The sequence below is a fragment of the Ctenopharyngodon idella genome, chromosome 19 (genome assembly GCF_019924925.1).
Source record: "Ctenopharyngodon idella isolate HZGC_01 chromosome 19, HZGC01, whole genome shotgun sequence".
Lineage (NCBI taxonomy): Eukaryota > Metazoa > Chordata > Actinopteri > Cypriniformes > Xenocyprididae > Ctenopharyngodon > Ctenopharyngodon idella.
In genome coordinates this window covers 25188736-25207324 of record NC_067238.1, presented here as the reverse complement: position 1 = coordinate 25207324, position 18589 = coordinate 25188736, and the positions used below count along the sequence as shown (strand labels likewise).

The 18589-nt window shown below is 37.6% G+C and overlaps 1 protein-coding gene across 1 annotated transcript in view; it reads right to left on the bottom strand.

Annotated features, from left to right (window-relative positions):
• Positions 1-18589, bottom strand: part of gabbr2 (gamma-aminobutyric acid (GABA) B receptor, 2) — a 208568-nt gene that overhangs the window by 73551 nt on the left and 116428 nt on the right. The window contains exons 3-4 of the mRNA XM_051871938.1: positions 15672-15842; positions 3397-3498 (exon numbers count right to left, since the gene is read on the bottom strand). Of these exons, the coding sequence (XP_051727898.1) occupies positions 3397-3498; positions 15672-15842 (273 nt within the window). The remainder of the gene's footprint in view (positions 1-3396; positions 3499-15671; positions 15843-18589) is intronic.

The window sequence follows — 18589 nt, the reverse complement described above, 5'->3', positions numbered from 1 at the left end:
TTGTTCCAAACCGGTATGAGTTTTCTTCTGTTGAACACAAAAGAAGATATTTTTAAGAATGTTGGTGACCAGACAGTATTTGTTTCCTACTATGGAAGTCAATGTATGCCATCAACTGTCTGGTTAACCACATTCTTTAAAATATCTTCTTTTGTGTTCAACAAAAACAGAAACTCATACAGATTTGGAACCACTTGAGGGTGAGTAAGTAATGACAAAATTTTCATTTTTGGGTGAACTAACCCTTTAAGACCATGAAGCCAAGACTGAATCCATGAAAATGCTCTGAACACATCTGTCATGTGCTAAAGGCTATGCTAATACTTCGAGATATAAACCTGCATATTCTTCTGAGGTTATTAAGTATCCTTTTTCTCATTCTCCACATCAGGATCTAATAACATCCCTCTCCACCCTCTTAACTATACTGCCCTTGATTCTAGCAAATGCCAATGAAAATTTCAGTTGGAAGTCAGACAGCCTTGTTTGAGGGTCACCGCGGACCCATCCATCAAAAGATGTGTCACAGCTGCCAGGATATTGAAATGCCCACCAGCGACTTTAAGAAATCATCTCTGAATCTATTTTTTTGCTTTTTCCTCTCAGGATGTCATCCTCAAGCAGGAAGACCGGAAGAGCATTTAACATGCACAACTAATGAGCTGCTCAAGATGAAAGGTATCATGTTCAAGCAGAAGAGAAAATAATGACTCCGGTGGGTGGGCTAGCGACAGCTCTGAAAACAGTAGCGTTTACAGGTAAGATCACAGCGGATGTATTAAAACCGATCCCAAACCTGCTCTAAACTCAACAACAGTGACATAAACGGCGTTCGCAATGGGGCCGGGCCACATTCAAACGCTGTTTAAAAATTGAACGTGTGGCTTGTGGCAAACAGTTTCCTTGAGACGTTTCTCAGAGACTGTCTCTTTTGCCACAAAACCACCCTCTGCAATGGTGCCAAAGAACATGCTGAGATATTGGAGCTATTGTGTGAAATACTCCCGCATCCCTTTTCAGAACCGACTGCTTGGGTCAGGTGCTTCTTGCTTTACAATCAGCAGCCGTTACAAAGCTCGCTGCCGCTCCCGACAGCGTGGGCACTTAACCTGAATCCCTCCAGCTGTGTAAGTGGCTCCAGCTGTCCTGGAGTCCTGGCAGACACAAGCTTCTTCCACCCAGTCAAAAAGGAGGCTGGATCCACGCCAGGATGCCCCAGGACATCGGTCACCACTCGCTTTGCTTTTATCAAGAGCATGGTTGCAAGACTTTCCCACATTTACATAACAAAGAGCAGCCCAACTACAGTGGATGTGTGTTTCAAAAGTCTCAATGTTTTGTTTATATTGTTATATATCCCAGACTTGGTGCACAGCCATTTCAACGTGAAATATAATGTTGAATTTACAGAGGCGCTGTCAACTGGTAAAAAATCTGACCGTGCAAAATTTGAAGAAACAGTTCTTCAGCAGTTCTTTGCCATTTGGGGAATTGCGATAATGGAGGTACTAAGTCAGGCAGGTAATAGAAGTCATAATAGTTCATGGTGGAAAAAAAAATGACTCAGCAAAAAAGGTGGGAACAAACCTTTAGTTGGAAATTGCAAAGTAAGAGAAGCAGCAGACAACAATGGAACAATGGCTATTCAGATCATACACAGACCCAAATAAATTTATCATGGCATTCCTGCCACTGTATTTATTTATGATAATGACTAAGAAAACATTTTAGCATCTTCAAGAGTTATCCAAAGCTAAACCGTAATGGTTAAAACAATGACATCACAACTCATTAGCATATCATTAACATATACTGTATATATATAAATGTGAAATTTACATCCTTTCCACTATTTGAATTATGCCGTAAAAGGGTGTACATTTTTTTTAATAGGAAAATTTTAATAGGATACTGTAAAAGCATAATGTGACTGAACAGAAAGTGAGAAACTAATTTTAAGCTTGTTTGCATTATATAATAAACACATAAATGTCACTGTTTTCTCAGGGGAAATAAATAGAAATCATTTATTTAATTAAATTTAATCAGTTGTCTTATTTTTGGCCTTTTTCAGTAGAAACATTGTTAAAATGAGACAAATTTTTTCTTTTTCTTTCTTTTTTTTTTTTTTTTTGATAACAGGACTGGGAATCGGCCCAAGCTGAATTTGAACTCTGGTGACTTCCATACAAGCTTTCCAGTAATTCAACACAGAAAGTTACATCTAAGAAATCCATTTAAAACATATGAAGAGTTTGGTTCCAAAATGCGATAAACACCATTTTTTTAAAAATTGAGTTTCCGCCAAAATCAGTATTGTATTGAAAAGTAATTTATTAATTTTGCGCAAAATGCGATATCCGTCGTGTTATTCTGTCATGTTTTCTCCCTTTCCAAAATGCGACAAACGCCAGTCTCCTTTCTCTGCAGAATGCAATATATATCCGCTCAACCAATCACAACGCACCATTCCACACACTGTAAACAGTAATGGCGGCGTCCTGATACACCCGGCATCCTAGTTCCTTATCTACTTTGTACTTTGTGATCAACAAAAACAGAAAAATGAATAATTTTGACGGCATTGATGAACCTGTGGTGGTTTCTGCGGTGGGGAAGAAACGTAAGTCATCAAAATGTAATCATTTACGTGAGGAGATTAAGAAGATGAGGCACTCGAGTCGGGAGGAGGAAAAATGCCAGCTGTTGCTTGTTCCACGACAGCATCAAACTTCTGTCACGGTCCCCAAAACTGAATCATGAACAGTTAAAAGCCATTTTTAATACCAATGTACTCTGCAAATGTGTTTATTTTAACCGTGCGGTGGCGTCAGATACTCTTTAATCGGTAATGACAAAAGGAGACATAATTCATTTATAACATTAACAAGATGACTCGTTGAATTCATTTCGGGAGTGGCGGCTGAATGTATTTTTAGTCAAATGCCTGTATATAAGATTAGTATTGGCAAAGTTCAGAGGCTGTCATATATGTGAATCAACTTACTTTGTTGTGTATTTTCAATATGAAAAATAACTTTTATATTGATGGATTAATTGCATTTTGGAAAAAAAACGTGTCATGGATTTATTGCATTTTGGGAAAAAAATAATCCGTTTTTATAATAAACCTTTTAAAATCAAAATGTAGATTTGAATTTTTAATGTTTTTATAACCAAAAGATGCTATGTGAAAGTTTGAAACAGAAAATAATGGTTTTCATCTTGCCACTTTCTTGGTAAAGAAAACACCTTTTTACTCAAATTAATCAAAAATGGAGTTATAGCGTTTTGGAACCAAACTCTTCATATATATAGACATTTATTAATATATAAGTGGGACACTGTGGTCTGAGCTATTCATGTTTTTTTAGTGGGGCCTGTATGCTTCCTTACCTTCAGTTTCTTCACATTCACACAGGGATCATTAGAGAAACTCTCAGTGTCTGCAATCTGGATGTCTGCCTTCTCCAGCTCATTGGTCAAATCATTCCGCACCTGTCAGAGAAGGAGAATGAGTGAGAGAGGGAACTAGAAATAAAAAGAACTGAATGAAAGCGGGGTTTGTGGATGGTGAACCACCCAGAAAAGTACCCAATCAAAGGCAGCACTCCCTTCCTCTGATACATGTCTCAATTCACTCTAATCTCCTGCCGATCTGACGTTCCCCCTGCATCCCAATCAGCCTGGAGCATCCGTGGAAATCTTTCCTCCAAGGATCCCACTGGGCTTTGGATAAAACATGGCTCCAACCAGCTCTGCTCCCCACAGACTTCATCTATCCATGTCCATGGATGCTTTTGAAAAATGGACCAGTCCATTGCAAATAAAGTCTCAATACCTTCTGCCCTCCACAAAGATTTATGGCGTGAGAATCAAAGCTTGTACTATATTGAGGACTGGTGTATTGTGTAACACAAAGGGTGTGAAGAAGGGATCTTTTCATACACTCAAAACCACTTGCTGCAAAAATTCCAACCCAACACACATTATTACCCAAAAATATACTCAAACATGGGCTGTAACCAGAGTACGCTGTGCTGTAAAAGATCACATGTCCTATACGGTACAGAGTAAAACTCTTAGAGAAGCTTCATCTTTAAACTTATTCTCTTAAATAAAGTCATACATATTAAGACAGACATTTTTTGGCTTGTCGAATCATGGCTATTTTCAGCATCTCACACCAAGTGTTGTGTTTTAAATATCTCGACCATTTAACCAGCCTAATTTTTCAGAGACTGAATATTTGACAAGTCAACCCATTAACTAGTCCATTTTGAAAACACACCACCATTCAAAATTAATACTTTTATTCAGCAGCACTCTTAAAAATAAAGGTTTCAAAAAGAGTTTTTGAAGTGATGCCATAGAAGAACCATTTTTGGTTCCCCAAAGAACCTTTTACTTGATTCTTAGAACCAGTGTGAAGAACATTTTTATAATCTAAAGAACCTTTTTTCACTATAAAGAACCTTTTGTAGAATGGAAAGGTTCCATGGATGTTAAAGGTTCTTCATGGAACCATCGATGCCAATATAGAACCTTTATTTTTAAGAGTGAAGGACGCATTAAATTGATCAGAAGTGACAGTTAAGGCGTTTATAATGTTACAAAAGATTTCTATTTCAAATAAATGCTGTTCTTCTCAACTTTTTACTTTTTTTTCATCAAAGAATCCTAAAACAAATATTTCATGGTTTTCACAAAAATATTAAGCAGAACAACTGTTTTCAACATTGATTATAATAAGAAATGTTTCTTGAGAACCAACTCAGAATATTAGAATTATTTCTGAAGGATCATGTAACACTGAAGACTGGAGTAATGATTCTGAAAATTCAGCTTTGACATTACAGAAATAAATTACATTTTAATACATATTAAAATAGAAAACAGTTTTAAATTTAAATAATATTTCACAATATTACAGTTTTTACTATATAATCCATAAATACAGCCTTGGTGAGCATAAGTGACTTTCAAAAACACTAAAAGAACATGACTGACCTTAAACATTTGAACGGTAGTGTATGTAATTTTATCAAACATTTATCAAAAAAAGCTAAAATGTCTTGAATATATTGACACAAAATGATATGATGGCTTGTAAGAGTAAATAAGTGACAATAATGACAGTACTATTTTTTTTTTTTTTGTATGGTAACAATTATATAAGCAACGTACTGTACTATTGCTATTGTTACCTTCTTAAGTAAACAGCAGGTGAAATGCAATACATTTTGGTTTGAATTTTTAATTTTTATAAGTTTTGAAAAGAAATTAATTAAAAAAAGAGTTTATATTTTGGTTTTAAAAACATTTTAAATGCTACTGAAATTTTGTAATATGTAATATACATATGTAAACCTGTTTAAACACTTTGTAAGATCTGTCGATCTGTCTGACCACTCGGCTGAGACGCATGTTTAAACCAGGAGTAAACTGTGTCAGATTGTGACAGAAACCTGAACTCATTCTGCCAGACATTACCTGAAAAGCCTGGCTGATCCACATTGTCTTGATTACTGATGCGTTGAGCATATTTGTAGCTTAATGCTTGCAGATCCTGGAAACCCCTTTCCACATGAGCAAGTGTGTGTGCTTGTTTGTGTGGGAGTATGTGCATGTGGATCTCATGAGCATGTATACGCAATACACAGGTGTGTGCTTGTGTATGAGCACAAGAGACCGACTGATTTAAGCAAGAGGAAAGAGACAGAAAGTGAAAGAGACACAGAGAGGGACGGGTGGGCACTGTAGTAAAGGAGCTCCAAAGGATTATGGGATTTGAGAGCTGTCCTAAAGCTGAGGAGAAATGAGCATGATGTGATGTGAAATACATAATGCATTTATGCACTGACCTGTCAAATGAACCCAGAGAAACGGTAAACAGGAAGCCGCATGAATCAGGTTGAGAGACACAAGAGCACAATACTGGGTGTCAAGAAGCTCTGCAGGCTAATTTACCATAAACCCATACACAAACTGTGTATACCCTAAATGCCTACAGTTTAAGGTTTTCCAAGGAGACCACAGTCCAGATTTCAACACAACCTATTTATAATTTATTTAAATTAATTTAAAGGGGACCTATAATGCCCATTTTCACAAGATGTAATATAAGTCTCTGGTGTCCCCAAAATATGTCTGTGAAGTTTCAGCGCAAAATACCCACATATCATTTATTATAGCTTGTCAAATTTGCCCCTATTTGGGTGTGAGCAAAAACACGCTATTTTTGTGTGTGTGTCCCTTTAAATGCAAATGAGCTGCTGCTCCCGGCCCACTTTCCAAAAGAGGGCGGAGCTCTAACAGCTCACGCCTCGGTTGCTCAACAACAACAAAGCTGGAGAATCTCACGCAGCCAAAATGACGATTGTCAGTAACAGTGTTCAGCCTTAGAAAGTTCAAAACTGGAGTCGGACAATGATGGAACTGGACGTTTCTGAATTGTTAGTGGATAAATTTATTGAGTTAGTGGAGGAGAATCTGCTGGCAAAAACAGAATGCGACAGAGCTCGTAATAAAACAAGAATCAACATCGGCTTGGCTTTTCTGAGACGCAAGAACTGAGGGATTTGAAATGTAAAAGCAACACAGAGATGGCGTTTTTATTACTCAAAAGGTGAGTAAGGTATTTTATTGAACAGATAAATTGTCATATGTAGCTCTCTAACAGAGTTCATTGTGGAGGGTCATTTCATTATGGTTGTTGTAGCTCTGGCCTGGAATTTATTAATGGGTCAATTAATGGGTATAGCTACAGTAACAGCTAGTCAGCTTGAGATCCTTTCCATCTAAACTGGTTATATCTCTTAAGCCTAGTAGTGAATGTTCTATGAGCTGTAAGATAATCTCTTTCTTTAGTTATGAAAAAGAACCATATTCATCACCACAGTCACGCAGATCCAAACATTATATAGGGTACCTTTAAGTAGAAGTACTAAAATTACTTAAACTAAAAGTGAAATAAAAATAAAGCTAAATAGAAATATTAAAAATATGAAAACTAATAAAAATAGCAAAAGATGACTAAACTAAACTAAAATTAAAAAGAAAATATAAAATTGAAAGCAAATTCAAAATATTAATAAACACTATAATCATATATATAAGTACTTAAATAAAACTAATAATACTAATACTAAAAAAAATAGTAATAATAATACCATATTTTTGGATTGAATTTATTTAATTGGTATTAGCATTAGCTTTAGCTTCAGCTTTAGCCTCAGCATTAGCCACACTCCCCACTTTCAAGTGATCCTTTTCTTCACAGCATCACAGATAACCACCAGTCATCATGAACCAAGCAGTAATATGTTCTCTTTAGAGCTGTCAGGCCTGTAGATGATGAATTAACAGGACTAGCGTGGGTCACAGTTTGTTGTGTCACTGCCTTATTTTTCCCTCTTTTTCTAAACCCACAGCAGTCCATCATCAGCCACATTTTCTACGCTGCTCAAGTCCCCGTGCGATCGAGCGCCACGAGTCTGTGATTGGCTGCGTTTGGAGATATATAGGTAGGTGTGTGAGTGTCAGCCGGGATCTTCTCTGTGATGCTGACGGCACAATGAGGTCTGACAGAGGACAGTGGCCTGATAATGTAACCCGCCACTGACAAATTTCATCTGTATATGTGCACTGAGGATGCAAACTAACATTATTTCAACTTAGAGTAGAAGGGGATGCTCAGAGATTTCTTTTCAATTGAGCTGTTTTTGAAATGTTTAGTTTTTATTAGGCATGTCTGATTTTGAATCATGTTAACTACATTTTTACACAATACTAGAATTATTTGTCAGGGTGTTGCTATGCAGTTGCTAAGATATTATAGTGCTTTCCACACTGTGCTTAACCCTGGGTTATCGTCGTTCTAAATACCGCTTTTAACCCTGGGTAAAGGAACATTTCACACTTGTAATTTAGAAGTGGGTTAGCACTGCTTTTTACCCAGGGTTATGAAACCCTGCTCCAGAGCAGTGTTAGCACAACTTTTGCGGTGTTAACCCCACATTGCGGTGCCAAACTTGTACAGTGTGAAACGATGCGGTGAATGTTACAGCTAGCAACAGACAACCAATCGCGTACTCATATTTGCATGATTTGGACAGTTACGGAAATACTGCGCATTGTATATAAACAGTTAATTCATCGTTTTAAAGGAAAAAAGTCAAATTCTGACAGAAACCACGACTATTTTAGTGAAGAACAGACCATTTAATTCTTACCTTTATAGTACGAAATGTCCATTCAGTATAAACTCGATAGTACAGTCAGCAATAAGAGGATTTTATGTAAACTGTTTGCGTGCTGCGTTCATCCAATGACACTGACACCGCAAATATGCAAATAAGAACGTTAACCCAGGGTTTAGGAATGTACAGTGTGAAATGTCAGCTTGAATGCCCAGGATTAATGGTTAACACCGGGGAAATTATGAGCAGTGTGAAACGTGAAGCAAGATAACCCAGGATCCCGTTTACCCGGGATTTAGAATAACCCAGGGTTAACTATTTAAAGTTTGAAAAGCCTTTTTGAGTGGTTTTAAGCACATTGCTAAAGTGTCAGCGTGGTTGGAGCAAATTTGTGGTTGCTATGGTGTTATAGGCAGTTGCTAGGGTGTTGCTAGGATGTTCCTGGTGGTTGCTTACATGTGATTGCCATACTTGTGAGAACAGGAACAGGTTTCTCTGAATGTCTATGAGAAGATCTGACAAAAAAAAGTACTTTATAAAATGTATTTTTAAGGTCATCAAAGGTAACTTCATGTTAAGATATGAATTAAATATACTTAAAACAATATTTATTATCACATATACCAAATTTGATATTATTACCGTTTTATTAAACACCTGGTTTAAATGAGGACATACCATAATAGTCCGCACTATAGACTTATATACAACTAATTATAACCCTATTTATAATGTTAGCCTACCCCACCTAAGCCCAAAAAATATTTATAATTTTACCTTTGAGGACATTCCCAAGTGGAGCTTCTAGGGATAATCTTGTCCCCAAAGTATAGCTAAGTAAACACACATGCACATTTTTCTTCTTCATGAAACCCTGGACGCTCAAAACAAGCAAAGACAAGAAAAGAGACCCTTGATGCTCAAAGACAGATGTCCTATGTGCACTAATCTTTGTCCATGTGTTATTTTTGTATTGAAATATTCCCACTGGCCTCATGCACCTGTGTACTGGAGGACAGATGCGAGAGAAAGACACATTCAGCCTGATGTAACTGTGGACAAGTCTATACTGGATTGTGCAGTAGCGTCGGGATTCCCACGTCCTCCAGGAACAGCGAACGCATCAGGATAGGTCTGACACAACGCAGGCGAAGAGCGAGAAAAAGCCAACACGTTTAATGCACCGCTGCAGCCGAGGGGACATATGCATCTATTTATAGCACAGGTTTTAATGAGCCTTTAAACTGAAACAGACGCGAACAGGCACAAAGCACAACACAATGGCCAACGCACGCACACGAGCTGATGCGCACAGATAGGACTGCCCATGAGGTCCAATCCGTGAAAGGGGGATTGGATGACTTGTGCTTGGATCATCTCCTTAGGGAATGCAATTAGCTCGGCTGAGCCAGCCGATTGTGCTTGTGTTGCCTGAATGTTTAATCAGTGATCAAACAAGCAGAAACTTCATTACACACACACACACATATACACACACACACACACACACACACACACATACACATACACCTGAATAAAGCCCCATTACTGAAGCTGCTGGAGTGTGTCCAATAGGTCACTAATGGAGCACCTTGGTGTAAAAGAGGACATTGCATGTACAGTAGAGAAACCATATGGTGACCTGCTTAAAACACTCGCTTTCTCGCTTCATTTTCACACATTTAGAGAGAGAGAGAGAGAGAGAGAGAGAGTGAAAGAGAGAGATGAAGAACCTTTGGTCTGATGCAAGTAAGATAGTCAAAATATCTGTGTAAACATTTGTTTTTAATTACTGCTGTACCCCAAATGGGATGTAACCAAAGGATTAAATTCTTTCAGAAATTCAGATATAGAGAATGTGTATATGATCACATTTAAAAGGGACCTATTATGCCCCTTTTTACAAGATGTAAAATAAAGCCGCTTTTCTACCGTCGAACCAAACTGTTCTTGTTGCGTAACCGTTCCATTCCGTGCCGATACGGGCCAGCTGGTACGGTTACGGTTTCATTTTCCACTTTGGGGCTGATAACGGCCGATCTTTGGAACTCTATACACAGATAATTTTTTATGGCATGTTAAAATCGCCACTTTTGTGGGTGTGAGCAAAAACGCGCCGTTTTTGTGTATGTGTCCCTTTAAATGCAAATGAGCTGCTGCTCCCGGTCCCCTTTCAAGTAGAGGGCGGAGCTTCAAGAGCTCATGCTCCGGCAATGGCCCTGTCCCAAATTGCACCCTAAACACTCACGGCCGTCCTACGAGTCTGCACTTTCGTGACGTAACGTCGCTTTGACTGTCGGGAAGAAGTCTGCCACGGAGCTCGCACCAGTGCAGGCTCAGCAAAAGTGCACATCGAGGGCGCATATCGGCCGCAAAGGGGGCGCTCGCGAGCACCCTTCTGAAGCCTAAAATTGACAAATGGGACACCCTACGGTCCGCGTACGCGGCAGCCATTGTAAGTCCACAAGACCGAAAGTGCATAGAAGTGTGCCATTTGGGACAGGGCCATAGAGACAGAGCGCATTTAGGCCACGCCCAGCTCTCTCCATTGACTTTGTATTGCATGAGGCTGCCTCCTTGTCATTTCTGACTTTTAACAAAAAACAGAAAAATGTCTAAATGCTGCTATGTGACAGGGTGTACAGCAAACAAGCTAAAAAAACCCAGAACTAAGATTTATAAGCTACCAAACCATAAAAGCCAGCCTTTAAGGAGACAAAAGTGGATACAGGCAATAAGATGTAAAGCATCAGCAGGAAGAATGGGTAAATTGTGGGATCCTGACAGTCAGTATGCCTCAGTATGCCTACATGTGCAGTAAACATTTTGTCACTGATAAGTCAAATGTCCAAATGTCAGTTTTATATATTATATTTCCTGTCGCCGATTACGTTCCCCTCCAGTGGGAGTAGTTCTCAGAGTAATATGACACGTGGCAATCAATTGCCTGTATCCACTTTTGTGTCCTTAAACGCTCGTTTTTGTGGGTCGACAGCTTATAAAAACTTCTGTGTTTTTGGTTCTGGGTTTTTTAGCTTGTTTTCTGTACACCTCGTCACATAGCAACTTTTAGACATTGTTCTGTTTTTTGTTATAAGTCAGAAATGACAAGGAGGCAGCTTCATGCAATACAAAGTCAATGGAGACGGTTGGATTGTTCCCCCCTCAGAGGGCGTAGATTTCTTATTATGACGCGTGTCTCTCTGTCTCTATACCAGTGTGGGACAGGGCAATCTCACACACTAAAAATGTCAGAAACTGTCAGTAGGGGTGTTCAGCCTTATATGTTTGAACTGGAGTCATTGAAAAGACTCTCGTTTGTGAAGCAGTCTGGCACAAAAATGATTGACGCAAATGTATGACTTTACCGATTTTCTTTGGGACATTTCCTTCGAAAATGAAATTTAACCACAATGCCCTCAGTCCACAGACACCTACTGTAAATGCACAGCAATTTATGTAGATACATACAAACACACAAACGCACACAATCCTACTCAAAGTGCGAGGCCTGACAAATGGGTTTAATTCCTCATCGGGGCCCAAGTCATCTAATCTTTTACCACATAAAAAGGGGATTGGGTCTTAATCTGTAAAACAGCATACTGGAGTGTGATTCATGCTGTAGTGTCAACAGCCCTTAATCCACTTATTGATAGACACTCAGGCAAAACACTGACAGCCTCCTGCAATGTGTCCGATATCAAGCAGCAGACAGGACAGGTGCTAAATTACTTCACTGGAACAAGCTGAGAGAGAAAACCAGAGCATTCATGCACAAAACACACACACACACATATGAAAATCTCTTTGTTTATTCCTTGTATAAAAGGAAGGATTTCCATATATGCAATTAGACTGAAGCACTTCTGCTTTTGAGATGAATATTATTAATCCTCTGTGACACCTGCAGTCAACCCAAGTCTCCTAGAAAAGGCCAGCAAGTGAGGTTCTAGACGCACACCTCCTAATTTGTGTGACACAACAGATGCACCTCCTCCTGAAATGTCACATCACACAGCGCAGGCAGCTATCCTGCGATACGGCACCGCTGAGGGTGAGAGAGCGTGACACTGGCATGCTAATCAGGCTTCCAGTGCCCTCCTCAGGCAGGCTGGTGATGGGATCAGGCTCTTCTTCAGCGTCTGTTCAGCAACTCCATCCAGAGGCAAAGATAAAAGGATTTACACCTTGCACAACTCTCCCTGGAGCTCCTTACCTCCCCAAAGGCAAGAACACAATGCTGTTTGCTCATTCAGATACAGTGTTATTGCTTATTTATTTATATTTACTTATGTATTTACTTATTCACTAACTTATTTATTTAAAAAAAACAAAAAAACATGACATTTCTGAAACACGCTCAAAGCGGTTGACCAATCACAACACACTGGTCCAGCTGACCAATCAGAGCACATTGTGCATTTCAGAAGGAGGGGCTTCACAGAGACCAGAAGAGACAGACTGGGAAGAGAGGTGCTGCAATTATGTGAAAAATAATGTGTTTTTTGAACATTCAAACATGAAAACCTATTCTGGTAGACCCCAAATACAAAATCAAGCGCATAACTGGTCCACTTTAATACAAATTAGCTATTATATTTGACTTTTTTTAATAAAGATTAGGACATTATCACTCATTACAACTAATCTGTCCTCAAACTGTAACATGTTTCATACAGATTTGTGTATTAAACTTTTGAAAAATAGAAAATACAGGTATGTATCTTTTAAATATTACCAACATGTGCTGACAAAAGGATAATATTAATATAAAAAATCTCTTTAATAAGATATCACAGATATGGCACTTGGTTTAAAAGTGCATGAGAAACCTGGTTTCCCATAAAATGAAATAAAAATGTGGCAAAACTATTTATCTACAGCATGTAGCTATAAATAATGAATACATATTGCATCACTCTTAGTAAATTTCAGTATTTTAGTAAATGAATGTGTAAATAATATCACACACAACTATAATGCTGTTCTGGATCTGCTTTAATCACTAGTTCTCATCCTGGGGGCCAGGGACCACTAGGGGGCCTCAGCAAATTTTTAAGGGGGCTGCAGGATGACATAAAAGTATTTAAATAAAAAAAAGGATTATTAATACATTAAATAATATACCTCTGATTTAAATTAAAATGCTAAAACTATCAATAACTTAAATCAATAACTAATGACTAAAAATAATTACAATTATTAGTTATTTGTTATTCACACAGTAAACTACCGAACAGTTATTGAAAATAATTAAATTACAAAATTAATCATGCTTCATTTTACTTAATTTTGAATGTCTTCAGTGGGAGTCTGAGAATAGCAGGAGCACTATTTGCATTGGTAAAAGAAAAAGTTTTAAAACATTTTTAAAAATGAGGCAAAAATCAAAGTCAGCCTTTAACTTGAATATCTTCTTTCCATAATTCACCTGCTATTTTCTATGTCACAAGCATGATATGTCAGCTTCGTCTCATAAATTGTAAAGAAATTGTTTAAGATAACTTTTAAACAAGTCCTATAAAGTAAGCTAGCATCACAGATAGATCAGCTAAAGTAATATATGGTGTGAACTAACAACAAAATTCAATTCATTTTTTGAACAAGAAAGAATAATTCATTTCAGCTTGAAACAGTCCGCTGTGGGCCTTTTCCCCACACGTTTCTACCAGCAACATAAAACTGCAGTGTCAGCGTAATAGTTCTCAGAGCAGCAGGATTTGCTAGCACTAGCAGTACCACTGATCCATGGCTAGGTGGATCTGTAATAATGATCCAGGTTTAAGATCTATCACCTGAGGAATACTTTGAACTCTGACAGCACACGGTTACTATGGAGCACTCGTGTGAGAAAGAGACGCTAATGTCTCTCTGCCCCTGGAGGGTTTCTGCTACATATCCCATTGGAGGAAGGAATTTCCAGAGGCTTACAATAAACACACAAACACAAAAGATACAATTCCTGATCATGTTATGTATAAATGTCTCAACCAATCAGTTCAATCTACGTCTACCTCAGTCATTGAAATGAGATCGACACTGAATTCCACAGGGAAATCTTACTGGTTCTATTCATATGACATACAGAGGGAAAATGATATACACCCACACTCAAACAGAAAACAATAGGGCTTATATTTCTTCCAAAACGTGGTGGGCAGGTGAAGCTGGTTATGTGGAGCAATATAGTATCTCTATATCTCTACAATTCTTCATTTTCCCAATGAAAAGGCATCAGTTAGAGGAATATACCGGGTTGCTTCATTACAAGTTGGCAAATAATGCTGAACACCACAAAAAGAATTTAGACATGTACCTTTGTTTTTGTTTTGTTTGTTTTTAACTTATAATTTTATATAAAAATGTTATATGAAAACAGGTTCAAATAATTCTTCTGTTAATACAAGTTGTTCTTGATATTTTTACGGCTGTTTTAAGGTCTTAGGTGTTAAGTTGTTATGGCAAAAAAAAAAATATATATATAACTATATTATAACTTTATTATGGAAGCTTGTTTCTGCCACTAAATAAAAAATAAAAAAATGTAATTGCAACTTTTTATCTCCCAATTCTGACTTTTTTTTCCTCAGAATTGTGTGATATAAACTCACAATTGCGAGTTATCAAGTCAGAATTGTGTTATATAAAGTCGCAATTATGTGATAAAGTCAGTATTGCGAGATATTAACAAAATTGCGAGATATAAACACAACTGCAAGTTACAAAGTAAGAATCGCGAGCTATCAAGTCAGAACTGCATGATATAAAGTCGCAATTGCGTGTTATAAAGTCAAAATTGCGATATAAACTCGCAATTCTGACTTTTTTTCTCAGAACTGAGATATAAACTCACAATCGCGAGTTATAAAGAGTTATAAAAAAAGTCTTTTTTTCCTCAGAATTAGACTTTATAACTCGCAATTGTGAGTTTATATCTCAGTTCTGAGAAAAAAAGTCAGAATTGCGAGAAAAAAGTCAGAATTGTGAGTCTATATCTCGCAATTCTGACTTTATTTCTAGAAATTATAAGTTTATATCCTGCAATTCTGACTTTATTTCTCGCAATTCTGATGTTATATCTCGCAATTGTGAGAAAAAAAGTAGCAATTACATTTCATTTTTTATTTGGTGGCAGAAACAAGCTTCCATACTTTACACAGAAAAGGTGAGTGAAGGATTTTATTAACACTTAAAATAAGTTAACATGCATATTATCTGTCATGTGGCTATACTATTAAAAACAGTATTTTAAAGTTTACGGATTGGCTCCATTCACTTCTATTGTGCTAAATTCACTATATTTTCATTTAGTCATTCCAAGTGACTATTTTAATTTAATAATTAAGGACATAAAACATAATATCTACTCTCTACAAACATTGTTAACATTTTAGTTTGAAGACTGACTCACAATATCATGATTCAAGATACATTCAGAAAGAGGGCAGGTTATTTTTCTCAACATACCTCAGAAAAGCGCTGGACATCCTGGGTCAGGGTTCCCACTCTGCTCCAGTTGTAGAAGTTGAGAAACTTCACCACAGCGGGGTTTACAGCATTGTCCGACGGGACCGTCCTGAAGAAATTTGGATACTTTTTCCTGTCTGCCAGGACAGGAGTTGTGGCCGCAAAAGAAAGCTGAAAAAGAAGAAGGTTCAGTTTAGCCAAAGTCTTGTAAAGATAAATCTGTTCAGTGGCCTTCTTTCTCAGTGACAATACTGTAGGTAACAGTTATAGCCTATAAGAACAGCTCTTATCTGCTTGAAAGAACAAAATCTACAAAACCCTTTCAAATAAATTACATACTATGGGGTCCATCAACTGTTTGGTTACAGACATTCTTCAAAATACCTTCTTTTGTGTTCAGCAATAAACTCACACAGGTTTGGAACAACTTGAGGGTGAGTAAATGATGACATAATTCATTTTTGGCTGAACTATCCCTTTAAGTGTAATGCAGCACTATGGCCCATTTGGACTGAGATTGTGTTCACGTTCAACTTTCTGCAGCATGTTGGATCGAAGGCAAATGGCCGACCCATAGCCAGTGTGCCAGGACTCCAGGAGTCTACATTGTAGGTGTGAATGAATCAACACACTAACGCGTCTCTATAAAAAGACAGCTCTCACACCTTTGGTGAGTGCCTGTGGTGACTGGAGCCATGAACATTTGCACTGCTGATGGTCAAACTCAGCATATCAGCTTGCAGATGTAAGCGTGTATTAAGATGCATTATCGAGCATCAAATTTTGTGTTTGCACTCCATAGGGCTCAACAATAAGTATTCGGGCCAGTAGTTCAGATTTGTACTTGCACTGCCAACGTTTACACCAACCCCAGCAAAAAAATAAAATATATTTATTTTTTTTAAGATTTATTTTTTGGTATTTTTTGCCTTTATTATGAGAGGCCGGGGGGGGGGGTTATCAGGAAAGGTCCGTGAGCCGGGACTCACAATTATGGCAGAGGGTGCAGAATGATATTGATTGTTATCGTTTATGATTTTTAACCCATTTTAACAGACGTTTCCAAGATAAACACTCTACCAATTTTGACAAAACTCTTTTACCTTGGCGGCATAATTCACAAAAAAATCATTCAAAACATGACAGAAAAACTAATTGTTTACATATGCAAAGCATAAAATCATGTACATGATCAGCAAATCATTGGAAGGTAAAGAACATGTGAGCAAGTGAATGGCCTGAAACTCTCTCTTACACTGCTTGATTGTTGAGTTCTGCTCCATCTAGCTCTCCTCTGCCTCAAGATACTCAAATGTTAATAAGATTCTTTTAAAACGCTCTATGTACTGTTCAAGTATTGCATGCTAAGCATGTTTATATCTTTTGAGCTTTCAAAAAGGAGACCGTTTAAAAGAGGCTTCACTCTTTTGAAGACTTTTTTGCTCAAAACATGCCCTCTTTAATGTTGTCAAATACCAGGCAGAGCATTTTAAGCCTCAGCTGGAGCGAAAAACAAGCCCAGAACATCATGGTATGATTTTTATGCCAGTGCTCCCGTCAGTAGATTAACAAATGTTCCTCCGGTTATAATACATCCTGAGGGTTGTTAGTCTCTAAGAGATAAACATATGGAAATGCTTTGAGTTCAAATAGCAAAAGCCGTCTTATACTTGTTAAAGGAGCACACTCTTTGCTTACAGTCATAAAATGTCTGTCGGCTACGTGGTTGCACATTCAATTTGATGAAATTTTCAGTGGAAAGCAAAAAAAAAAAAAATCTAAACTGAATAGTGAATGGAAATGTAATCATTCAAAAGCTAGATGTTGATGTTTTTGTGAAAATTTATATGGATGGCTTGTTGAATTTGCAGGTGATTTAAGCAGCAATTTACATATAGTACTAACAGAGTAAACTGCATTTCAAGAGCACAAGGAAGCACTTCAATATAAAAATGTGACAAGTTCTATTCAATTCTTGTCTACATCAGGGTTTTACCTGAAAATGAACTCGGAATAGGACGTTCCTTTGCTTGGGATTGGATCAACTAAATTACTTTTCCTGTGAATAGAATTGAGGGTGAAATGGAATTGACTTTTGCTCTGGATTGTGCAGTGGCCGTGACCCCTGACCTCTGGCAAGCTGTGTGAACAGTGTCTCATCTCTTCTTATTTGTGGCTCCTCTGGTGAATGAAGTAGTGACATAATCACATGAACACAGTGCTGAAGAGAACATGGTCTGAATACAGCTTGTTAGGTCTACTTTCTGATACAAAGAGGAGATTCAGGCTCCGTTCCTGTCAAGTTGAAATGATTTGTATAGCGCTTTTCACAATACAAAGCAGCTTTACAGAAAATCATGTTGTTAATGTTTATAACTTAATATCTTCGTGCCTTTAGCACGCATTTAGCAGATTTATTTTGCGATCGAGCGTACTCTTTTCGGTTATAGATAATTATAGTTGTATAATATACAAGTATAATATAAAACTATAAGTTGCATATATATATATATATATATATATATATGAGCTGCCTTGATGTCTTCTGCCTACATAGGCAGCATCCTAACCATCATGGAACCTTACAAGTGACCATTTTGCCTTAATCTTTTGATTTGCTTGATGTCATAAACACTTATCAATGCTTAAAGGGATAGTGCATTCAAAAAATTAAAATTCTGTCATCAAATATACCTTTTTATCTTCCACAGAAGAAAGTCATACAGGTTTGGAACGACATGAGGATGAGTAAATGATGACCGAATTTTCATTTTTGGGTGAACTGTGTTTCACCTACAGTAGACACAACGGGATTCATCAGGCACTCATTTCAGCTTAAAGTGACACATATCACAAATTTACCTGAGTTGAACTTCCTTACAGATACAAGCAAGCTGAATTTGCCATGCAGTGAAAAA